General features: G+C 39.9%; 2 protein-coding genes across 2 annotated transcripts; one reads left to right on the plus strand and one right to left on the minus strand.

The window, feature by feature from the left end:
* Positions 1–144: 144 nt before the first annotated feature.
* On the plus strand, positions 145–22,018 carry cyfip1 (cytoplasmic FMR1 interacting protein 1). The gene is made up of 31 exons (XM_087784425.1): positions 145–323; positions 4,613–4,733; positions 4,817–4,906; positions 5,594–5,671; positions 5,731–5,832; positions 5,901–6,082; positions 6,205–6,301; positions 6,963–7,091; positions 7,182–7,286; positions 7,424–7,515; positions 7,654–7,771; positions 8,328–8,450; positions 8,572–8,697; positions 8,769–8,935; positions 9,386–9,533; positions 9,886–10,039; positions 10,107–10,263; positions 10,876–10,972; positions 11,576–11,652; positions 13,109–13,217; positions 13,344–13,463; positions 13,538–13,737; positions 14,101–14,188; positions 18,086–18,229; positions 18,346–18,436; positions 19,166–19,296; positions 19,368–19,440; positions 19,797–19,891; positions 19,964–20,202; positions 20,271–20,418; positions 21,530–22,018. The coding sequence occupies exons 2-31, from the start codon at positions 4,617–4,619 to the stop codon at positions 21,692–21,694; spliced, it is 3,762 nt and encodes a 1,253-aa protein (XP_087640551.1). The 5' UTR covers positions 145–323; positions 4,613–4,616; the 3' UTR covers positions 21,695–22,018.
* fndc9 (fibronectin type III domain containing 9) lies at positions 14,218–18,062 on the minus strand. The gene has a single exon (XM_087784426.1). The coding sequence runs from the start codon at positions 15,294–15,296 to the stop codon at positions 14,664–14,666; it is 633 nt and encodes a 210-aa protein (XP_087640552.1). The 5' UTR covers positions 15,297–18,062; the 3' UTR covers positions 14,218–14,663.
* Positions 22,019–22,117: the final 99 nt, after the last annotated feature.

Consider the following 22,117-nt stretch of genomic DNA (forward strand, 5'->3'; position numbering starts at 1 on the left):
TTTTTAAAAAAATCTTTCCCGGAATGGTTCGATAACTTTTGGGGAAAAAACACAAGCGTACATTCCTGAGCTTTCACCTTTCGGCTGCGCTCCCAGTGGAGGAGCGCAGTACTGCGCGAGTGAGCCGTATTTCCTGTAGTCTCCCAGTTTGAGGGACAGGAACTCCCAGCTCGACTGCGCTCCCCCGCCCATGATCATAACACGGAGCGAGGAAAGGCGAACGAAAAAGTGGAATAAACTCGTCTAAACGTCGCTTAAAAGTCGAGCTACATGGCGGTGTAGAGAGTCTCCACAGCGGGAAGGTTCTCCACTCCAGACTCCTGGTAGGTGAAGTGATTGAAGTTGACTTTCCAGCGTCTCCTGCTAACTTTCCTCTCCCCCACCGGAGGGGAAGTTCCGCGGCTTCGACCCGAGCTTTTCTGGGCCAGAGTGTCTCGGTCTACGTGGCCATTTGTTTATCGCACAAACATCTCCAATGGAGTTGAATTCTCTCTCGCCTAAGCGTGTAAACGGCTTGTTGCGTCGCCAAGCCGTTTTCCTGGCTCGCAGGCCCCGAGCTGTGACTAATCTCAGGCCCGGTACCGAGAGCCCAGTCACCACCGCCTTCACGGTCAACACCTTTTTACAACCTTTTCCCAACAATATGGATCCACATGCTGGGATCAAATATATTCACCTGGTTCATGTTGTCAAATAATCTCATCGCAATGTTTTAACATGAGAAGTAGATGAATATAACGTAGAATATTCGTTCAAAACACTATTTTAATAACGACATTAAACGCTTCTGTACAACTGCAACACTTTTAAAATTATTAAAAACAATTATAAATTACTTTTACTGTACGGATGGTGCGTTCACGGACACACTACTGTGCTCTCCACCCTCTTGATGGTGCGTTCAGGGCGCAGATAACCGTTCGTGCCAGACTGACGTTTACAACAAGATGAGTCGTTCTTAATCCCTGACTCATGAACTGTGCTTAGTGTGTTTCTGCACAAGTACATTTGAACATTTGAACAATACGTTTATTCTTCCGTTCCTTTTTGTTTTAAACTGCTAGTGTAATAAAACATCTCCCTGGATTGTTAAAAAACATTAAAATCTTAATTATGTCAAAATTAAATGAGGTGTAAAACATGTCAGAAAAGTGGTTATAATGGTGTTTTTTTGGAAGATAGGCATGTGAAGGTTATTTGGTGAACATGTTTTGGTTTGTGGTTTCTTTAGTCTGGTTTCCTCAGTCGATTGAGGTAAAAAAAACAAACCCACAGACCTATATAAATGTGTATGTATCTGTGAAAAGGTAGCACACATTCATGTTATAAAACCTTTTTTCCCCATTTTTTTTAATAAACTTTTTACATAGTCATGGACTGCAAGGTACAGTACAAATATATATGCAATCAGTATTACAAGAATATTTCAGATTCATGCAGGGAATCACGACACATAAGGCGGGTGAAAGAAACATTAATTCATGCCTAACCCATAAGCTGTTTCCTGTCATTGAACAACTAAAATACCTTTAAATAGAATTATTTTATTAAAAGCAAAGCAACGGTGGGAATACAGTGAACATTCTTCACATTCAGTTTTCTCTTTTGCCAACTGCACAAGTAATCCTCGCAGTATGAATGTCATATTGGTGCAGTAATATGAGTAAATGTTGCAGCGAGTCAGCTGTATAGATATAATTTGATTAGTTTTTAGCACCTCAGTCGTAAGATTGTCACTTCATGGTCGCCGGTGGCTTCTTTTTCCAAGATAAGAGAGAGATGCTGTGAAACTATTGCTAACTTTAGAAACTGATGACATTGAAAAAACTATACTAGCTGATTTCGATTGATTCTGAAAATACACTCGTCGTGACCTTGCTCACGAATTTATACAATTCTTGACAAGCAAACCTTTTTTATGGATCTATGTGTAAAGTCTTAAAGTACAACACAGCTGGACTTTGAATTGTTGTACATCTGCTTGAGTCGAAGAAAATCTGTCCTATGGTCTAATAAGACGGTGTTCAGGCTCAGCTGCTGCCGCGTTAACAAACTTCCCGCATGTCTTAAGCAACAAGTGTTTCTTACTTGTCTCGGTCTTAAGAGTGCAGCGAAAAGGAACATTACAAGCTGACTCTGTTCCTCTTTTTACATCCTCTTATTGTTCTCAACACCAACATTACAATATCTAAACTAAATTGAACATGTACATGTATCTAATGTTGGATCCTCTCTAGAAACCTTTTATTTACCGGTATTAAGATTTAAAATGATGACTAAAACAAAATGACAAAGTTTAATTTAGTATATATATCAATAGTAATGGCTATGAATATTTTTTAACTGTGTGTAAATGCACAAAAAATGAATAAATTATAATAATAATAAAACAAATGTATAAATATATATATAAAGACAGGAGGCTGTGATCCTGGGTCACTCTTGGGGATGGTAACATGCTTCTCCTGAACTTCCCGTCTCAGGCCTTCACTCTAAACTCTGGACTAAACTACTTTCACTTCATTTATCTAAGTTTAGCTCCGTCCTCATCAGACCTTTAGCTGACGCAGGGAAATCATTTTCTTGTCATTTAGTTTATTTCTTAACCTTTTCTAAAGAACAAATTCACACTCATTCTATTGTACACTTAACAGGAAACCAAGAAAATGGCATCAACATGTTTATTTAATTTATTCTTTTGTCATAGAACATGGCCTTTACTATGTTCTTAAAGCACCTGAATAAAAAGATTTGTATTGCACCTTTGCGTGTCTAGAATCTTTTAACTGAGACAAGTGAAGCTGGTTAGTGTTTTGAATGACAAGAAGCAATAACATGTTTGTTAAAAACAAACAAATTAAACAATATATGCACACATGACACTGAAATGTGTTGTTATGTGTGTGGATCTATCTGTTTCTTCTTCTTCCTAGACCAGACTGTTGATTACAAAGTTCCCTTTAATTTAACTTTGAATACTTTTCGACGGCCAGCTCTTTCAACATGTCTACAATGACCTGACTTTATCCAGAACATTACATCCAACAGGTGCATTATTGGATTGTGATCCGAGCAATTTTGGAAAGAGGCACCTCCAGCCGAGACGAGACTCCGGATTAGTTCCAGAGATTAGCTGACCAACCTTGTACACCCAAGAACCCGGGATAATAGTGAGTGACTAGTGAAGACTTCTCTGCTGCACTGGGTTTACATCGCGCCTCCACCGGTACCAAACTTGCTTAGTAAGTGATGACTCTGAGATAAAATGTTGGAGTTTGGCTCTGGTCGTCAACATCATTGCATCCTAACAATTGCACCTAATTACAACAACCAGGTGGTGCACTCGGCTGACCTCGGCTTCACTGCACTGTCGCTTGTCTGCGCAGCTCATCTGTTCTGATTGTAATGGGTTTTTTTGATTGTCCACATTTGTGACGCCTCAACGGTCCGCAGTGACGGCTGCACTGATAAACAAACCATATGAGCTGAAAGTGTGTTAGGGTGACTCGCAACCCTGTCTTTGTACTTTGAAGACTTGACAGCAGCTGATTTTGAAATGACAACTATTTCATAGTCAAGCTAATGTTTGACGAGTCCATGCTTGAGCTCAGAGAAACTATTTCCCTGTATGTAAGGAATGCAAACTCTGTTACGATAGGACATTGTACTGCTACAAGTTTTGTTGCAGATTTTACAGCCAAATAAGGTTCACAAGTTTCCGAAAACACTTGTATGCAGTCACACTATACATGCATGTTAATAAGTGTATAATAACATGTAGATTTTAATGCTGCAACCAAAATCGTTATTCAAGTTCAAAGGTTCGACTAGTGAAGATGCAGATCAGCAACACAAGGTGGTAATATGCAGCTCTTTTTATACACATCACTGCTTTTAAAGTTGGATCTGTACCTTGCTGTGATAAAATGGTTTTCAAATAATATTATAAGTGGAAATCTGTTGGTGCATCGCCTAAAGAAACAAACGATGCAGGCATAGTTTTATTTTTTATTAGAATGGCATTAATTCGCTCCAAGATTCACACACTTTGATACACACTGAACAACGAGACTAAAACATTTGTTCATTTGTTTCAGTATAATGGAAAACAAATGTATGAATGCGTGGAAATTCACGGATAATTAAAAGTATTATTACGTGACACTTTTCATGTATTGCATTTAAACCTTTAGTTCCTTTTTTTTTCGTTCCTGAACCACTACCTCTTCATGTAAATGTGATATTGATCTACTTGCTTATATAATGACATACTGTTCACATCATATAATCGAGGTTCTACTTTCTTAACTACTGGATTATTTCACAGATTTCTTTTTGTGAAAAACAATTGTGAAACATCAAAAGCCAAATCTTCTGTTAGAAAAAGTGAACTTGGAAATGTGTTTGTTCACAATGCAGCTGGTACATTTAAACAATTTGTTTATTTGTTTACATTTTCTCAGGCTGTTATATTTCAATTTGAATGCCTGCTGTTCCTTTAAGGCTGTTCTATCACCAATGTTGAATTTTATTTAATAAGAAATTGACAAGATGATGATGATGTTCTGGTGTGAATCACACTGAAGTCGAGGTTCCTCTTTTCAACTCTCAGCAGGATGGCGTCCACCGTGACTTTAGAAGATGCCCTCTCCAACGTGGATCTGCTGGAGGAGCTGCCCCTCCCAGACCAGCAGCCATGTATCGAGCCCCTCCCCTCCTCGGTCATGTACCAGGTCAGCCCTGCTCTCCAGAGTGTCTTATGTCTTTTATTTTCTTCAAATAACGTTGCATGAATGTCTTTCAAAAACTCTCACAGCCCAACTTCAACACCAACTTCGAGGACAGAAACGCATTCGTCACTGGAATTGCCAGATACATCGAGCAGGCTACTGTCCACTCCAGCATGGTACGTCCAGACTTCTTTTCACACTCTCCTTCCATCCGGATCTTTCTGTAGGGCCGTTCAAGACGGTCACTTGTTTGACAAAAGAATTCTGTGTTCCAGAGAGGAAAAACTGATGTTTCAGAATCCTCTCTGGCCAGCGTTATCAGGGCTTTTGTGTCTCAATTATCCTGGGTAATTGCCTCGGGCTCGGCATCAAACACAACTTTGTTTGGAGGCAGAAGACACTGGAGCCTCTCTGGCTTCCTGCTGGGACTGGTGGTTTGCAAAATGGAGCATTCTCTCTTGATGTACCGCCCGCAACGCAGCATTGTGAATGCATATCGACTGGGATAAAACTACTCTGATTGATTTGGATTTTTCACCAACATGTTACTTCTATCTCGGGGTTAATGTCACTTTTTCTAAATATGTCCTGAATAAAAGTAAATATTTCTATAACTGCAATTTATTTCTGTTTATTTTTAAATGATGTGTCATATATATCATGTTTAAACAAGCACATGTTCTTCAATAAATATTAATATCAATATCATTATATTAAACAAAACGACGAAAATGAGGTATGATCAAAATGTCATAATAACAAAGTAATAACCAATAATAGTTAGTGTAATATGTCATTTGATTTCATGGCCCTGGAGCCACTTAAAAGTTGAAAAACTGACAATTATTTCAACCTTTATTCAGAATGAAATGCTGGAGGAGGGGCAGGAATATGCCATCATGCTCTACACCTGGAGAAGCTGCTCTCGAGCTATACCACAGGTAACTCTGCGTCATGCTTGAGTCTCGTGTGAGGATCTAAAACCACTTTCCTGCTGCAGGTGAAGTGTAACGAGCAGCCCAACAGGGTGGAGATCTACGAGAAGACGGTGGAGGTCCTGGAGCCGGAGGTTACCAAGCTGATGAACTTCATGTACTTCCAGGTATTTTGATATCTGCAACTGCAGTTTTCTCAAGATGATATTTAAACTTTTTTATTTTCTTTTTCAAGCGTAACGCCATCGACCGTTTCTGCGGTGAAGTTCGGCGTCTGTGTCACACCGAGCGCAGGAAAGATTTCGTCTCTGAAGCCTACCTGCTGACTCTAGGGAAGTTCATCAACATGTTCGCTGTGCTGGACGAGCTGAAGAACATGAAGTGCAGCGTCAAGAACGACCACTCGGCCTACAAGCGGTACACACACACACTTCCTGCGATGATGAAAGCCACCACTAGATGGCAGCACTTGGACTCTTCTGTTCAAGTCCGTTTTTTGGCGCTTCACATTTTTAAAATCACATTTTTATTTCCCCCAGTGCTGCACAATTCCTCAGGAAAATGTCAGAACCCTCATCCATCCAGGAGTCTCAGAACTTGTCCATGTTCCTAGCAAACCACAACAAAATTACACAGGTTGGTCATCATGACGATTTAAGATTGTTGAAAGTATCTTGTTTCCAGCATCAACTTCAAAATGTTATTATTTAATGATTATGTCAATGAGTTTTACAAGCTTTAAAAAAATCATTTTTTAGAAAGCACGCTTATGTATTAGTCCAGTTTAAATAGGCTTTTTTTTAAACAATAGAGCTGAGGTCTTTGACTGAGAATCTGCTTCAGGTTGGTTCCGCGGAGAGAAATTCTTACAGACTGTTGTTCCAAAGCTTCGGAACGATCTACTTTTTATTTACTTTTTTTTCTTAATTATCTGTTGACTGCCGTGTTTGATAAGGTATTGTCTTGGCCTTTTAAAGTTTTTAAATGTGTATGTACTTTTAAATGTTTTAATCTTGTTTTTTAAGCGCTTTGTGACCCAGGTCTGTGAAAGGAGCTTGTATAATATAAATTACTTACTTGCTTACTTACTTACTTACTTACTTACTTACTTATTAGTATATAATCATACTGTAGAGTCTTATTGAATGTTTTCTTTCCATGCTCATGGTGGGGAGTATTTTTCCTTTAGTGATGGATATGCTGGATTTGCATGCAACTAAGAAAATTAAACAGAAACACATCTTACAAAAATGCACCCGACTCTGAAAACGACAATGATTTTGTGTTGTTGTGTCAGTCTCTGCAGCAGCAGTTGGAAGTGATCAATGGCTATGATGACCTGCTGGCTGACATAGTCAACCTTTGTGCGGAATATTATGAGGACAAGATGTACCTCACCCCCAGTGAGAAGCACATGCTGCTCAAAGTGAGTCATGATACTTTTGCGGTTCATTAAAAAAAATATGGATAACTATTGGTTTTAAAGGATGATTGTGACTGATGTGTTTCTTCTCAGGTCATGGGCTTCGGCTTGTACCTCATGGACGGAAACAGCAGCAACATCTACAAACTGGATGCTAAGAAGAGAATAAACCTCAGCAAGATTGATAAGTTTTTCAAGGTACGCATGGCATCCCATGCAGTCATTTTATTTGACTACTTTCAATATTTGTAGATGATACCAAATCAGTTCTTGTGTTTCATCTACTCTTGTTAACTTATATTTAAACATTTTTCTCTGTACCTGCTTTTTAACAGCAACTCCAGGTGGTTCCTCTGTTTGGTGATATGCAAATTGAACTCTCCAGGTACATCAAGACCAGCGCTCACTTTGAAGACAACAAATCCAGGTGAGGAGGACAAACTTTAAAAGATCATTAGCTGTATACGTCAGCAGCAGCAGCAGCTTTTCTTAAATGTTACTTCTTTTACACATTTGCCATAAAGAATGTCCTGATCATCTCAATTTCTCCTGATGAACCTCACAGGTGGACGTGCACGTCGATTTCCAGCAGTCCTCAGTACAACATCTGTGAGCAAATGATTCAGATCAGAGAGGATCATATGCGCTTCATCTCTGAGCTGGCACGCTATAGCAACAGTGAGGTGGGTTCAGTTCCAATAGAATAGGATTCACACTTATCCTCCACCTGGATTTCAATCTGTCTAATTAACCTGAGCAAAAGTTTCATCTCTGAAAAGAAAGTGAATACATTTAATGAGAGACAAAACGTCACGACTTCAGTCATTGTTACTTTTTTTTCATTTGCCGTGCCTGCTTGAAGGGAAACAATATAGAATGCTTTCTGTTAAAATTGTTCCCAGCATTTGCTGTGAATTCTTTTAACATTTCCCCACCAATTAATCACCAGCTCACGATAGATTCAAATGGTCCCCAGACCCAGTTTCCTACCAGACAAAAATCCTCCAAAGAATCCACAAAAAAAGGAGATTTTTGTTCTCAAAAACGGATATTGATAATGTGTGTCTAAATCTAAAGATCATGCTGTCTTTCCACAGTAGAAACGTTGTTCTTTTGTCTCACCATTGGATAGACATTTTCATATCATACTATATAATATATAGTTTATGTTTCACAATCATTTTTCTTAATTATCCCGGTCTTGACATGCGATGGAACTGATCATCTGTTTCCATGCAGGTGGTGACGGGATCAGGGCGACAAGAAGCACAGAAGACTGACGTGGAATACAGGAAGTTATTTGATTTGGCTTTGCAGGGAATGCAGCTGCTCTCCCAGTGGAGCGCTCACGTAATGGAAGTGGTGAGAATTGTTTTTTTTTAATATGAGCTGTAACGGAGCCGCTTTGCTCCCCATTCTTATCATGTGATTCCCAGATTTAGATTTTAAAGTATCAGGAGCTGATCATTGTGTATTTCTTTAGTACTCGTGGAAACTGGTTCATCCCACAGACAAGTACTCTAACAAAGAGTGTCCAGACAATGCAGAGGAATACGAGCGGGCGACCAGATACAACTACACCACCGAGGAGAAGTTCGCTCTGGTGGAGGTTTGTTGACAGTGGTTTAACTGAGACATGCATTTAAAAAAAACCTTTTCAAACAAGCAAATCTTCCCCAGGTGATCGCCATGATAAAGGGCTTGCAGGTCTTGATGGGGCGAATGGAAAGTGTGTTCAATCACGCTATCCGACACACCATCTACTCCGCCCTGCAGGACTTCTCTCAGATTACTCTGCGAGATCCACTGCGCATTGCAATCAAGAAGAAAAAGAATGTCGTCCAGAGGTACGACTGACTTCAAAGTCCAGCACAGTTTACAACTCATCTATGGTCAAGTCGTAAAATAGGTGCTTATTTCAAAGTGTCAAACTAATGGCACGAGGGCTAAATACTATTGTATTTGATGTGCAATGCCAGATTTTTGGCTCAAATCAAATTACATTATTTTTTGTGTTTATCTTGACCAATAAACAAATGGAATATAAGATAAGGAACATAGCCTTTTGATGTCCACAATTATAGAGACTTGCAATAATGGTAAAAATGATGTTCAAGAAGAAGAATTTGCTTAGTGAGTGCAGGAAAACGCAGAGATGATTAAAATATATTGATCCTCCAAAAAATGAGCCCAAGGCTCATCACACACATCTCATCACATTGAGCAAAATTGATTAAAAAAAAACAAAAAAAAAACAACAACTTGGGATTAACTGGTGTGTATGTTTTCGACTTTAGTGTTCTACAAGCTATCCGGAAGACGGTGTGTGACTGGGAAACTGGCCGAGAGCCTCACAATGACCCTGCTCTCCGTGGAGAGAAGGATCCAAAGGGAGGTTTTGATATCAAGGTTCCTCGCCGGGCTGTGGGTCCCTCAAGTACACAGGTATGTTTTTTGGTTTCTATATATATATATATATATATATATATTTATTATTATTATTAACATGGGTATGTTTAAAAAAAGTAATATCAACAATTTTGTGGGTGTTCGTGTACCTTATCTGAATTTGTAACATGACCTATTTCACAACATCAAAAAGCAAAAACAAAAAGGTTGAATTGGGGGGAGAAATACTAAGAACTGATCTTCTTTCAGCCCTCGTATGCGTTTGCCACAGTTGAGGAATGGGTTTATTTATATATTTTTATTCATACTCGTAGCCCCAACATGAGAATTCTTACATTTTCAGCAGTAGTACTTTAAACGTGTGCATGCCTCTGTCTCTCTCCTGCAGCTCTACATGGTGAGAACGATGCTGGAGTCTCTCATCGCTGACAAAAGTGGCTCCAAGAAAACTCTGCGCAGCAGTCTTGAAGGTCCCACCATCCTGGATATTGAGAAGTTTCACCGCGAGTCCTTCTTCTACACCCATCTGCTGAACTTCAGCGGTAGATTCAACACCTTTCATGCACTGTTAGTGAGCTTGTTGATGATTCTCCAACTGTGTCGCTGCAGAAACCCTGCAGCACTGCTGCGACCTCTCGCAGCTCTGGTTCAGAGAGTTCTTCCTGGAACTCACCATGGGTCGGAGGATCCAGTTCCCTATTGAGATGTCCATGCCGTGGATTCTCACCGATCACATCCTGGAGACCAAGGAAGCTTCAATGATGGAGTGGGTTTATACTCTGGTCTTAACTATCCTGTATTAGTTTTGCTATTTAGAGTTATTCACCCACAGTAAACAGCTATATAAATATGTTTTATTGAGACATTGCTGTATAGATTATGTTAATCCTTTAATCAAATGGCAAATATATACTTCATATTTTCTTTCCTGATGGGTTTTTACTTGCAAACCTGTCGCATGTCTTCCCTGATCCCTCATCAACATTGGTGCTCATTTTCTTCTCATTAAAAGTCACTCAACTTCAACGGATTATCCATGTTTTCATGTCTTTGCCATAGGGATTATGTAACATGCTGCTCTTGCATAATCCATTAAGCACCCAAACCAGTGAGATTAAAGGGCAGAAATGTTTTACGTTTTTAACTTGTATTGATTAAGAGGTTCAGTTGTAAAACTAGTTCTTGCTTAGATGATATTACTCACACAAATGGAGTTGAAAGTCATCGTTCAAATGTTATAGAGGAAAACAATCTTATTTTTCATGGATTTATTTTAACGTTGAGCACATCATCATTATATTGGCCTGCAGTAAACTTGCATTCTAATGCCATTTCTTTTTCGTCTTCTTTCCCTCTTCCTACTTTCAATTTTCACCAGGTACGTGCTGTATCCACTGGATTTGTACAACGACAGTGCACACTATGCTCTGACAAAGTTCAAGAAGCAATTCCTTTATGATGAAATAGAAGCTGAGGTAATTTTAAAATGCCAACATGTCTCAACACATTTACCCGAAAATAAGTTTCATGTTCAAAAGGGCTCAATACACCCATCGCATGACTTTAAAAAAGCCTATGAATAAATACTTTTTTACAAACATGTGAATAAAAACAAAATACTCTCAACAAAACAAACAATCACCAACAAAAACAACAACAACACCATAACTGCTTTTGTCAAAATAAACACAATATGTGACAAATGAGGGCGAAGATTGAAAATCTAACATCCTAACAAAGTGGAAACCTATCATCCATTGCATCACTTGATTGATATACAGCCTGTCAGATGACATCCAAAAGCTGTCAACACCAGGAGTGGTCATGTTTATTAAGTCAGTGCAAAAACCATTTCATTGGCTCAACCAGCTATCAATTAAATGTATAAAACGTTGTAATTGCTTTGACTCAATGCTTGTTGATGACTTGCATCAAATAAATAATTTGTTACTTTACATGAACTTGTCACATTTAAGTAATTGAAATGCCAAAAAAGCCAAAGGTCATGTTTAATTGTTTGTTTTTATACATCTTTCTTAAGTTAAATGTTTTTAAATGTTATTTGATTCTCATTTCAGGTCAACCTGTGCTTCGATCAGTTTGTGTACAAGCTTGCTGACCAGATATTTGCCTACTACAAGATTCTGGCTGGAAGGTATTTCCTATTTTGAGATTCTTCTGATGGAGCTGAATTATTGTAAAGGGGGGGAAAAAGCAGGTTTTCCAAGCTTGAGCCAAAATGGATCTATAAATAATCTATAGCTGTTGGCACCAATTTTTAAATCCTCCATGTTTTCCTCCCTGGTCCAGATTGGTATAATTCGCCCATCTGTGAATATGCGCTGGATATGTGGATATGTGTGGTCCATCACTCACTCACTGTTGCCACGTTTGACACTTAATCTTTATCTCTGGTCTCGTCTCTTTCCTGTGACCTTCTGTCTGTGAAGGTAGAATCCATATGTGACTCTCTAAGCAGCTCAACTCTATCCTCTGCATGTGTTGATTCTCTTCGGTGCTCATAACTGTTTGTTTTCAGCAAACTCATTACTGCTGCTTTTGCACACTTACTTATGTCACAACCAAATAGCTTCAGAGCGGAGCATCTATGCTGCCTTGCATTCTCCAGCTCACTTGGTCACGTGCAACAGTTACTATTGATACTATATATATCTGGCAATGAACCAAAAAGGGTTAATTTCAATGACTGGCGTCCTGCCTGATGACTCTGCTGTACTCTGGATAACATTTGTCAAACTACAGTAGTGGTCAAAATCAAAGTAGATTATGTTCCTGTTCACGTCTTGATCTATAAAGATGCCAGTGATTATGATAAGATAGAAACGGAGGTTATTGATGACAACAATTATAAAATACAAAAGACTGCCAATTAGAGTAAAGTGATTCATTTCATGGAAGTGTTTGTTGAAGAAGACTGTTGAGAAATATTAATTTAGTCTTGCCTGCAACATGGACTGCTAACATATTTTGATCCCTTGTATGATTGAGTTTGACATCCCAGATGTAGATAAAATAAAATAGATTTTGGGAAAAGAGTGTGACAACTCTTCTGGAGTGCTTCATAGATGCAGCGTGGCAATTTAATAATTGTAAATTTGGCTGTGTCGAAAGAATTGTTTAGTCACTTTAACAGGACATACAAGTTTGATGGTAATATCGTCATTTATGAAGGTTTGATCCATGTTTTTATTTGTGTTTTTCCTCCTTCACCGACAACTCTTATCAAATTAATTTCCTCCAATGTCAGTTTTATTCTTATTGGAAATCACTATATATTCCTTATTTTATCTAGCGTAAGGTTCAGACGAGGATTAGTTATCTTGGCCAGATTCCTAAAGCATACTACATTAGTCAAGTCCTCTGACGCTGTACTCACCTGGTAACATTGAGATTCATTTTTAGAAAAAGTAATGTCCATGTGTCACAGGTTGTAGCCACTTTCCTGACTGCATTTCCCTTCATTCAAGTTTCATTCATTCATTCACACATTTGACATAATTTGTATCGATTTGAGAGAACATGTTACCACCTCTCATTAGAAAGTTATCCTAAAAGGTTCCTAAAAAGGATTGTTTGTATTGTGTTTCCAGCCTTCTGCTAGATAAACGCTTGAGAGCTGACTGCAAGAACAATGGAGCCAACATTCCCTGGCCAGCTTCAAACCGCTATGAGACGCTTCTGAAGCAGCGCCATGTGCAGGTATTGTTGTGCTTTCAAACCTTTCTAGTCGCAGTGCATTGATGTGGAAATGTTGACAGAGCAACTTGAAAGTCTCTTTGCAATGTGACAAATCTCTTCTCTTTCTCAAACTCCTTGCCTCTCCAGCTCCTGGGTCGCTCCATTGACCTGAACCGGCTCATCACACAGAGGGTGTCGGCTGCTTTGTACAAGTCCCTAGAACTGGCCATCCATCGCTTTGAGAGTGAGGACCTCACGTCTATCATGGTAGGTGTTCTAATATTCGGACCGTGAATCAAGTCTGTCGGGTGCGTCTCAACTCTAGTCGTCTGTCATCCCAGGAGCTGGATGGTCTAATCGAGATCAACAGATTGACTCACAAGCTCCTCAGTAAGTTCCTGACTCTGGACAGCATGGACGCCATGTTTCGGGAAGCCAACCACAACGTGTCGGCCCCCTATGGTCGGATAACTCTGCACGTCTTCTGGGAGCTCAACTACGACTTCCTCCCCAACTATTGCTACAATGGCTCCACCAACAGGTGAGAACATGTTATGTATGTATGTATGTATGTATGTATGTATGTATATATATGTGTGTTTTAATACAGAAACACAATGACTGCCTTTATGTCTCACAGCAACATAATATCAAGAATACTGTAACTATTGACATATTTAAAAAAAACTTTATTAAAACTCTTTTAACTGATATGCACATTGTTGTACCTCCACATTGTTGGAATGCCTTTAAGTTTTGCAGGACATATGTTTGTGATTCATGACATGTGTAAAAACATGCTTTACTTTAAGTTACTTGCAAAACACTACGATTATTATAATAATTCTCAGCACGACCTGCTCCACCAACTGTCTAGTTTAATTAAACAATTTCTCGGTTTCAGGTTCGTGCGAACGGTCCTGCCTTTCTCTCAGGAGTTCCAAAGAGACAAACAGCCCAACGCTCAACCCCATTATCTGTATGGCTCAAAGGTGAGTGTGCATTAAAATCTGATGTTTTAGTATGTTTTGAAGAATGTTGGGATTGATGAGGAAGTGCTGCTTAAAAACAATTAAATAAAATGAAAGGTGAAATAATTCTTGACTACTAAAAATATGTATAGTCTTAATGAGCAACATATTCGGTTATCGTTATCAAATCTAATCTAATAAGATCAATCAATTAAGAATTACAGAATAACAAACTCGGGGTTGAAAAACGTTGGTTGTTCTGAATTTGTTGGAAAAATTTTGTGGACATCCTGGCAGGATGATGGATGTTATGTTTGATATTCAGCTCTATCATCAGTGGTGTTCAGAATGAGCACAGTAGTCTTTAGTTAATTGTAATGTAAAAATAAAACAAAAGGTTTCAGTTATTTTTTATTTTTTATTTCTTCTAAACAAAGAGGATTTTGTCAATGATGTCTGGACAAAACAATTCTGTGATGACCTCAATCCAGAAGCTTTACACTGGCTCACCGCCTGCCAGCTTAGCGAGTGTCCTCATCTCGTGGTCCTGGCCAATTATGTGGCCGGAGTTCTGTCCCGAGAGCAGGGGCGCCTGTGTGTTGGTGCTGCTTTTCGCGCTGCTATCACAACTGCCCCGGGGGCTGTAGAGGCGCCCGGTGAGGTCACGGCGGATGGTGCTGGTCACCACCGCGCAGCCGTTGGCGCCCTGGCCTGTGATGGGACAGACGGAGTGCATGCACCCCCACAACATGAAGCCGGCGATCAGCAGCAGCACGATGCAGCAGGACAGCCACACGCCCATCGCCAGCTCCCAGCCCGCTCTGTCGTGGCCCTCGCCGTTGTCCGTCAGGGTGCTGAACACTTGGCACTGGTCCCGGACCGGATTAGCCGCCTGACACGTGACACACAGGAAGTATGCGGACTGGGGGAGCAGGTTGGCCAGGTATGTGCCCGTCTGGCTCACCGGGATTCTCTCTTCGTGCATAAAGCTTTTTCTTTTGAAACCCATGAGCAGACTGTTCCAGTTCGGGTCATACATGACGCTGTAGAAGGTGTCCCGGCAGCCCGGGTACGCGGGCCAGCTCACCCGGGCTGAAGTGCTGGAGATGTTGTACACAGTGACCACCATGATGTCAGTTTGTTGTGACGCTGAGATGAAGTCCAACTGTAGATGAGAGTTATTTCACTTTTGAAAACAGAAGTCCTTTATGATCAAGTAGTTGATGAGAGGAGATGTAATGAAGCAACAGTGTGTCTACAAGTGTCTCTGTTCCTGCCTCATAGTGAGTGTGTATAAATAATATTTTGTTATTATCATGGCTCAACATTTGGTGGTGCAAAAATAAGAGATGCACAAACACACTGTTTGTGATTCATAATCTTCATCTTCTAGTCATACGAGGAGGGTTATCATGAACATTCCTGTGCCAGAGTGAAGATGCAATCTGTGTTTTTTTTGGAATTAAGAGTTGTTCACTCGGTTTCCTGATGTCTGACTAATATAAGAGAGAGAAGTCTTTGTTCGGTTTGTGATGAGGAGTCATGAGGTCAGTTTGTTGGTGGTTCAAATGTTCTTTCTTAAGTTGGTGTGAGTTAGGGAAAAGGTTTGTCATTTGTTCTGGATTTTTCAGATCATTACATGAACTAACTTACTGAAAGTTAAAAAGGAGTTGATTTGTTTTTTGCTAGAATGTGATCAGACTTTTCTAGGGACTAGATGCAGGTCTTTGCAGCGGTAGGTCACAGATAGATGCCTGTAGTCATTTTTTTCAGCCTCTTTTTCCACAAATTGTTATTTTATGATTAAGTTCAGGTTGTGGTCTGTTACGATAATTAAAATCTTATATATGATGTTATTTTATTTTTGTGGTGTTAACAGTATACAATTGAATGACTGAAATAAATATGAAGAATTGAATGAATGTTAATAAATAAATATGAACTTTAATACAGTAAATTAAATGACTTGTTAAATGATTATTTATATATGCTCACTTTTAATGTATAAGTCACCATTTCAATCATTTATTTTATTTATAAGTAATAATTTGATTAATTCTATTCTATACAGTCGATTCCACAAACTATTTCTGTCTTGTGTTCACAATACTGGCGATAAATGTGTTCTGATTCAGATATTAACGGCACAGTTTGTTTGACATCAGATTCTGTTAAGAATATGTCAAGAGATCTTAAGCGACGTTGACCACAGTAATCAAAATCAGAAATAATAGGTTGAAAGAAAGATGATTAGAGCTTTGTATTTCTAATCATTTTTCAAGTTTGTGAATATCGTCTACATAACTCCAAAATCACCTAAATCTGACACCAAGCACCAGCCTTTTCCATTTAAAGTTACATTTTAGTAACATTTAGGTATATTGAGACAAAATCTACTCCATCCCATAGCTGGATTAATTTAAACAAGGTGACTTTATTTAATTCTTTATACAAGTGATTATCCTTTCAGCGTTTTGACTAATCCTTTAGAAGGTCACTGTTCCTCCCGTCACAGAGCAGGCAACATCGATAAAGTCGTTTCTTTTGCCTATTAAGTCCCAATTTAGCCTCTTTCCATCTTGAAATGAGATAGATTTGTCTTGTGCGGTGCTGCTGCCATCATCGTCCGGATTCATCTAAAAGTGCTGCACGAAGCTGTTGTAATATTTGTCCAAACAGAATTATACCATGGAAGATTAAATCGCTGGCTCAATCTAGATCAGTTGATAAATCCCTGCGAGGGAAACAAAAAGATGAAGCGGACGTGAAATGAGAGCTCATCACCTCATCATTCACGGTAAATGACGTATAAGAACCAAACCTTCTGACAAATGATGTATCAAACAAATATATTAAGAGTGTTTAAATGAAGGAACTACTTCTTTAACACCACAGTGTAAAAAGTCTGATATCATGATGAGGTGATTTAGACAAAGGTTGAAAGAGATGGAAATACTTGCCGGGAAGTGTCTCCAGTCGAGCCTGGGAAGCCTTCATCAAACGAGCTTCACCTGCCAGTGTTTGTCCAGCTCTTGAATGGCGGCGCCGCTGTCAGGACTGCAGGGACGATCTGCCCTCCGATGTAAGCTGCTGTCACACATGTGGACGCACAGATGGATGGAAGCAGCTGGCAGAGGGGGCGGGGTTTTTATTCTTCACCAAATGGTTCAAGTATAATATGTCCTTGGTTGACTTTATCTTTGGCCGGGATGATCACCCGGGCAACGCTGGTGGAACCATTTTAGGATGTTCTCTCTTGTCTCACATACTTGACTCAGTGCTTTTACATGATGCTTCATAACCTGCTCTAGAATATAGACTATAATTCTGCTTCACCTGCAACATAATTCAATCTTTTATTATTTATATGCTTTTCAAAGATGGAAACTCGTCGATGAACATCGATGGCCTGAACATTGCTTTTGGATCAGTGTGTAACGATGTATGTCGGTGCCATCAGAATATTGAATGGTTCAATTTAACATCAAATGTTGAAACTTTAAAAAAAAAAAAAAAAATTATATAATAAAGTTGAATGAAATACTTCCTTTTAAAAGGAAGAAACCATGAGAAGAACCAGACACAGCAGACAATAGTTAGATTAAAAAAAGAACAAGAACAAAGTGCAAATAAAAGAACGAAGTGCAAGGAATGACAAAGTGCAAATATAAAGCGCATAGATCAAAGGAAGTAATGCAAAGAAAATGATACAAAGATTAACATACTGTAGAATAACATCATACTTTCACTCCAGTCCTGCCCCCAAATTCAGAATTATACAGTCTCATAGCTCGAGGAATGAATGAGTCCCTGAGTCTATTAGTTTTGCATCTTAGGAGGATCAACTTTTGACACTATTATACTAAAACTTTTGTATTGAATTTAAAAGGCAACAAATAAATGTTTTTCCCTCACCAGACCTTGAACATGGCGTACAGCAGCATCTACAGCTGCTATAGGAACTTCGTGGGCCCGCCGCACATCAAGGCCATGTGCAGGCTGCTGGGCTACCAGGGCATCGCTGTGGTCATGGAAGAACTGCTGAAGGTCGTCAAAAGCCTGGTGAGTGTCAACAAATACGTTTCCTTATAATTTATATGAATGAGTGTTTTTAGACGAGGAGAACTTTGAGTAGAGTCGATGGATCGATGCTCATCATGCCATTGTCATGTGCACAGCTGCAGGGAACCATCATGCAGTATGTGAAGACCCTGATGGAAGTCATGCCCAAGATCTGCAGGCTCCCCCGGCATGAGTACGGCTCCCCAGGTGAGATGATGAATGAAGCTGGTTTCACACTTCGTATGATGATGAGCTATGGAGCCTCTGAGTGCATTGATCAGCCTCATCGTTATAGACGACTGATGGTTTGAATGGGATGTCAATGGGATTTTTGCAATCAAAAGTAACTTTTCAATAGTTAAGGCAGATCGTCACACAGGCTTATTTTATGGAGCAGAAATAAGTCTGTCAGAGGAAAAAAACAAGTTTGAAGTCGTAGTGAAAGAGGTCAGACATTTGGAGATGATAGAAAGAGTACAGATGAAGATAAAATAAAGAAAGAAAGACGACCAATGAGGTTTTGGGATGTGATAGAATATTTATGCCAAAAAAAAATGGAAAGAAGAATTATATGCAATTTGTGTTTGGTACAAATGTTGACTTTTGTCATAAGAAGCACACTTTTGGTTATTGACATGGCGCCCCCATGTGGCATAAATATGAATGTCTTTATGAAAGATGTTGATTCATTTTTGCAAACCTATTCTAATTATATTCAATTCTAAAATCTAATCTAACTATGTATATGTTTTTTTGGTAAATTCTTCCCCGAATTCTAAATGTTTCACTTTGTGTTTTTGTAACATAATATACACGTTAAACAAAAAATGTTACAGGTTTAATTAACTTATAGTCATCCTAAGAAGAGCGTAAACCAACCATGATCAAATAAAAAAGATCAGGAAGTCAATAAATAGGTTTTGTGTCGGCCCACAGGAATCCTGGAGTTCTTCCACCACCAGCTGAAGGACATCGTGGAGTACGCCGAGCTGAAGACCGTCTGCTTCCAGAACCTCAGGGAGGTCGGCAACGCCATGCTCTTCTGCCTGCTGAGCGAGCAGAGTCTGGTACGACTGCTCAGACTCTTGCACCACTGACGGTGAACCTGCATGTGAATCCTGCTGCGTTTCCTCCACAGTCTCAGGAGGAAGTGTGTGACCTGCTGCACGCCGCTCCCTTCCAGAACATCCTCCCCAGAGTCCACGTCAAAGGTACCTTCAGTGGTGAAGATACTGACTAAACCATGTGGAGTCAGTGACTTTATCAACACACACAGGCGCACATATCTGTTGTCAATCAATACGTGTGCATAATAATTGTCACTTTTACCTGAGACCTCGGCTCAACTCTAATTTTGTTCCGTTCGTTGCTAAGCAACCTCACACACAAACACTTTCCATATTCAAATAAGAAGATTTGCAACAGCAACCTCTTGTTTATGCCGAAGGATGTTCGAGCCTTTAATAAACTTTTAACCGTGAGCACAAGAGAGTAAATGAAGGAAAGATGTGTTGATCTCAGGTTCTGCCTCGAGTCTGGGTTTAAGCAGGTTTTGTCTCTCGTGCAGAGGGGGAACGACTCGATGCCAAGATGAAGCGCCTGGAGGCCAAATACACGGCGCTGCACATGGTTCCACTCATCGAGAGACTCGGGACCCCACAAGTACGACACGACTCCATGGACGTGGTCGAGGTCACGTGACCGCGCTTCTCTGACGTCTCTTTTTTCCCTCAGCAAATCGCCATCGCTCGCGAGGGCGACCTTCTGACCAAAGAGCGCCTGTGCTGCGGACTGTCCATGTTTGAGGTCATCCTCACGCGCGTGCGCGGCTTCCTGGACGATCCCATCTGGCGAGGCCCGCTGCCCAGCAACGGCGTGATGCACGTGGACGAGTGCGTGGAGTTTCACCGGCTGTGGAGCGCCATGCAGTTCGTCTACTGCATCCCTGTGGGCACGCACGAGTTCACCGTGGAGTACGTGACGCTCGGACGACCAGTCGGAAGCGGAGACTCATCGCTGACCCCGTTATTTTTATTTTCAGGCAGTGTTTCGGGGACGGGCTGCACTGGGCCGGCTGCATGATCATCGCCCTGCTGGGTCAGCAGAGACGCTTCGACGTGCTGGACTTCAGCTACCACCTGCTGAAGGTGCAGAAGCACGACGGCAAGGACGAGGTCATCAAGAGCGTGGTGAGGCTTCCTCTTGTGATTAACTCAAGAAAATATACAAACACTTTACAACACTGAATTGAAATTAAACAGCACAGTATCGATTTAAATAAAAAATAAAAACAATTAAATATGATTTTAAGGCCAAACGTCATACTTTTATCGTTTTTATCGTTTAAATCAATCGTGTATACATTTTTATACATACATTTACAATAAAACAACTTTTTTTTTTCTTTAAATAAACATTCGCCCGCTAGTTGGCAGCCGTATTTATTTCCTCGGCAAATGAAGGAAGAATCCCATCCCGCAAGATCCCAGTGATGACTGAGGACAAGAGGATACAGTCGACGGCAGCAGCTTTTAAAGCTGATCTTTGGACATATTTTGTTTAAAAAAAAAATGAACCACTTACGACATCGTCAAGAGTCTTGTGGTCTGTAAGGAGTCAAGTACTCTGGCAATACTACACGTTCATTATATTGTTGCCCCTGTATCGTGATATGTATCGAACCGGCAGATTGTTGTCAACAAGGAGCCCTAGAGTGAAGTGTTGTCTCCAGTTTGCGCTGACTTTTGGCATTTAGTTTATTTATATCAGTGAGAAATTAAATTCCCCTGTAAGTCTGCTGATATGCTGGAGCTACAGTCCTCTAAGAAGCGTGCTATGCTAACCACACAATCTTCCACAGTTTGGCTAAAAAGTATTAGAATTTTTTCAAGTTAAAAAAATATATTTATATGTTTGTGCTCTATATACTTCGTGCTCTTCCATGCTTGATTAATGTCCGTTATATTTCCTTAGGGGCCACATCATTTTATAAAACTGTTGTGTGGGGCCATCAAGCCAAAAGAAAGAAGCGATAAATGATGGCAACATATTTTGTTTTATTATTAATATGTGACTTTTCAAGTACATTTTAGTGATACATGATTGTTTTAAGTCCAGAGATAATTTTGAATCAAACTGCCATTAATATTTATAAAGTACAAAGTAAAAGCCATTGAACAATATAAACCATTGTTATAAAGGAGGTGAAGCTTTTTAAAAAAAACTTTTTTTTTTAGCTTCACCTCAGCAATGTAGGCCCATTTAAACTCGCATCTATAATCCGACCTTGTCTCCGCTCAGCCTCTGAAGAAGATGGTGGACCGGATCCGTAAATTCCAAGTCCTCAACAACGAGATCTTCGCCATCCTCAACAAGTACATGAAGTCCGGAGACGGAGAGAACTTACCGGTGGAGCACGTGCGATGCTTCCAGCCACCGATCCACCAATCACTGGCCAGCAGCTGAACAGCTCCTCCCCCCCAGCATCACTAACGTTCCCTCACCTTCCCTTCAGCAGTCGAGGACCAGACCATGGAGCCACTCTTGTCTAAATAAAACAGTTTTGTATTCACACGTGCCTTATATGAACAGATCCAGGAGCAGTCTTTTTATACAGTCTAGATGACGGGAGTTTATCAGGTATTTAAGGGTTTGCAGTGGTGACGGAAATGTTGTTTTCTAGAATGTTGTGTATGCTAAAGCATCGAAGCTTGATAATCATTTATACACTGTGCCTTGTATTTGAAATGTTTTAATCCTTTTAATTCAATAAATATGTCTATAGTCCGAGCTCGTGTCCATCTCATTTTGAAGCATGTTGCTTTAGTATCTCACCGGGAATTAGTTTGACAAGTTTATTATTACAACAAATTATCTGCTTCACTAAAA

The sequence above is a fragment of the Callionymus lyra genome, chromosome 2 (genome assembly GCF_982586985.1).
Source record: "Callionymus lyra chromosome 2, fCalLyr1.hap1.1, whole genome shotgun sequence".
In the NCBI taxonomy this organism is placed as follows: domain Eukaryota; kingdom Metazoa; phylum Chordata; class Actinopteri; order Syngnathiformes; family Callionymidae; genus Callionymus; species Callionymus lyra.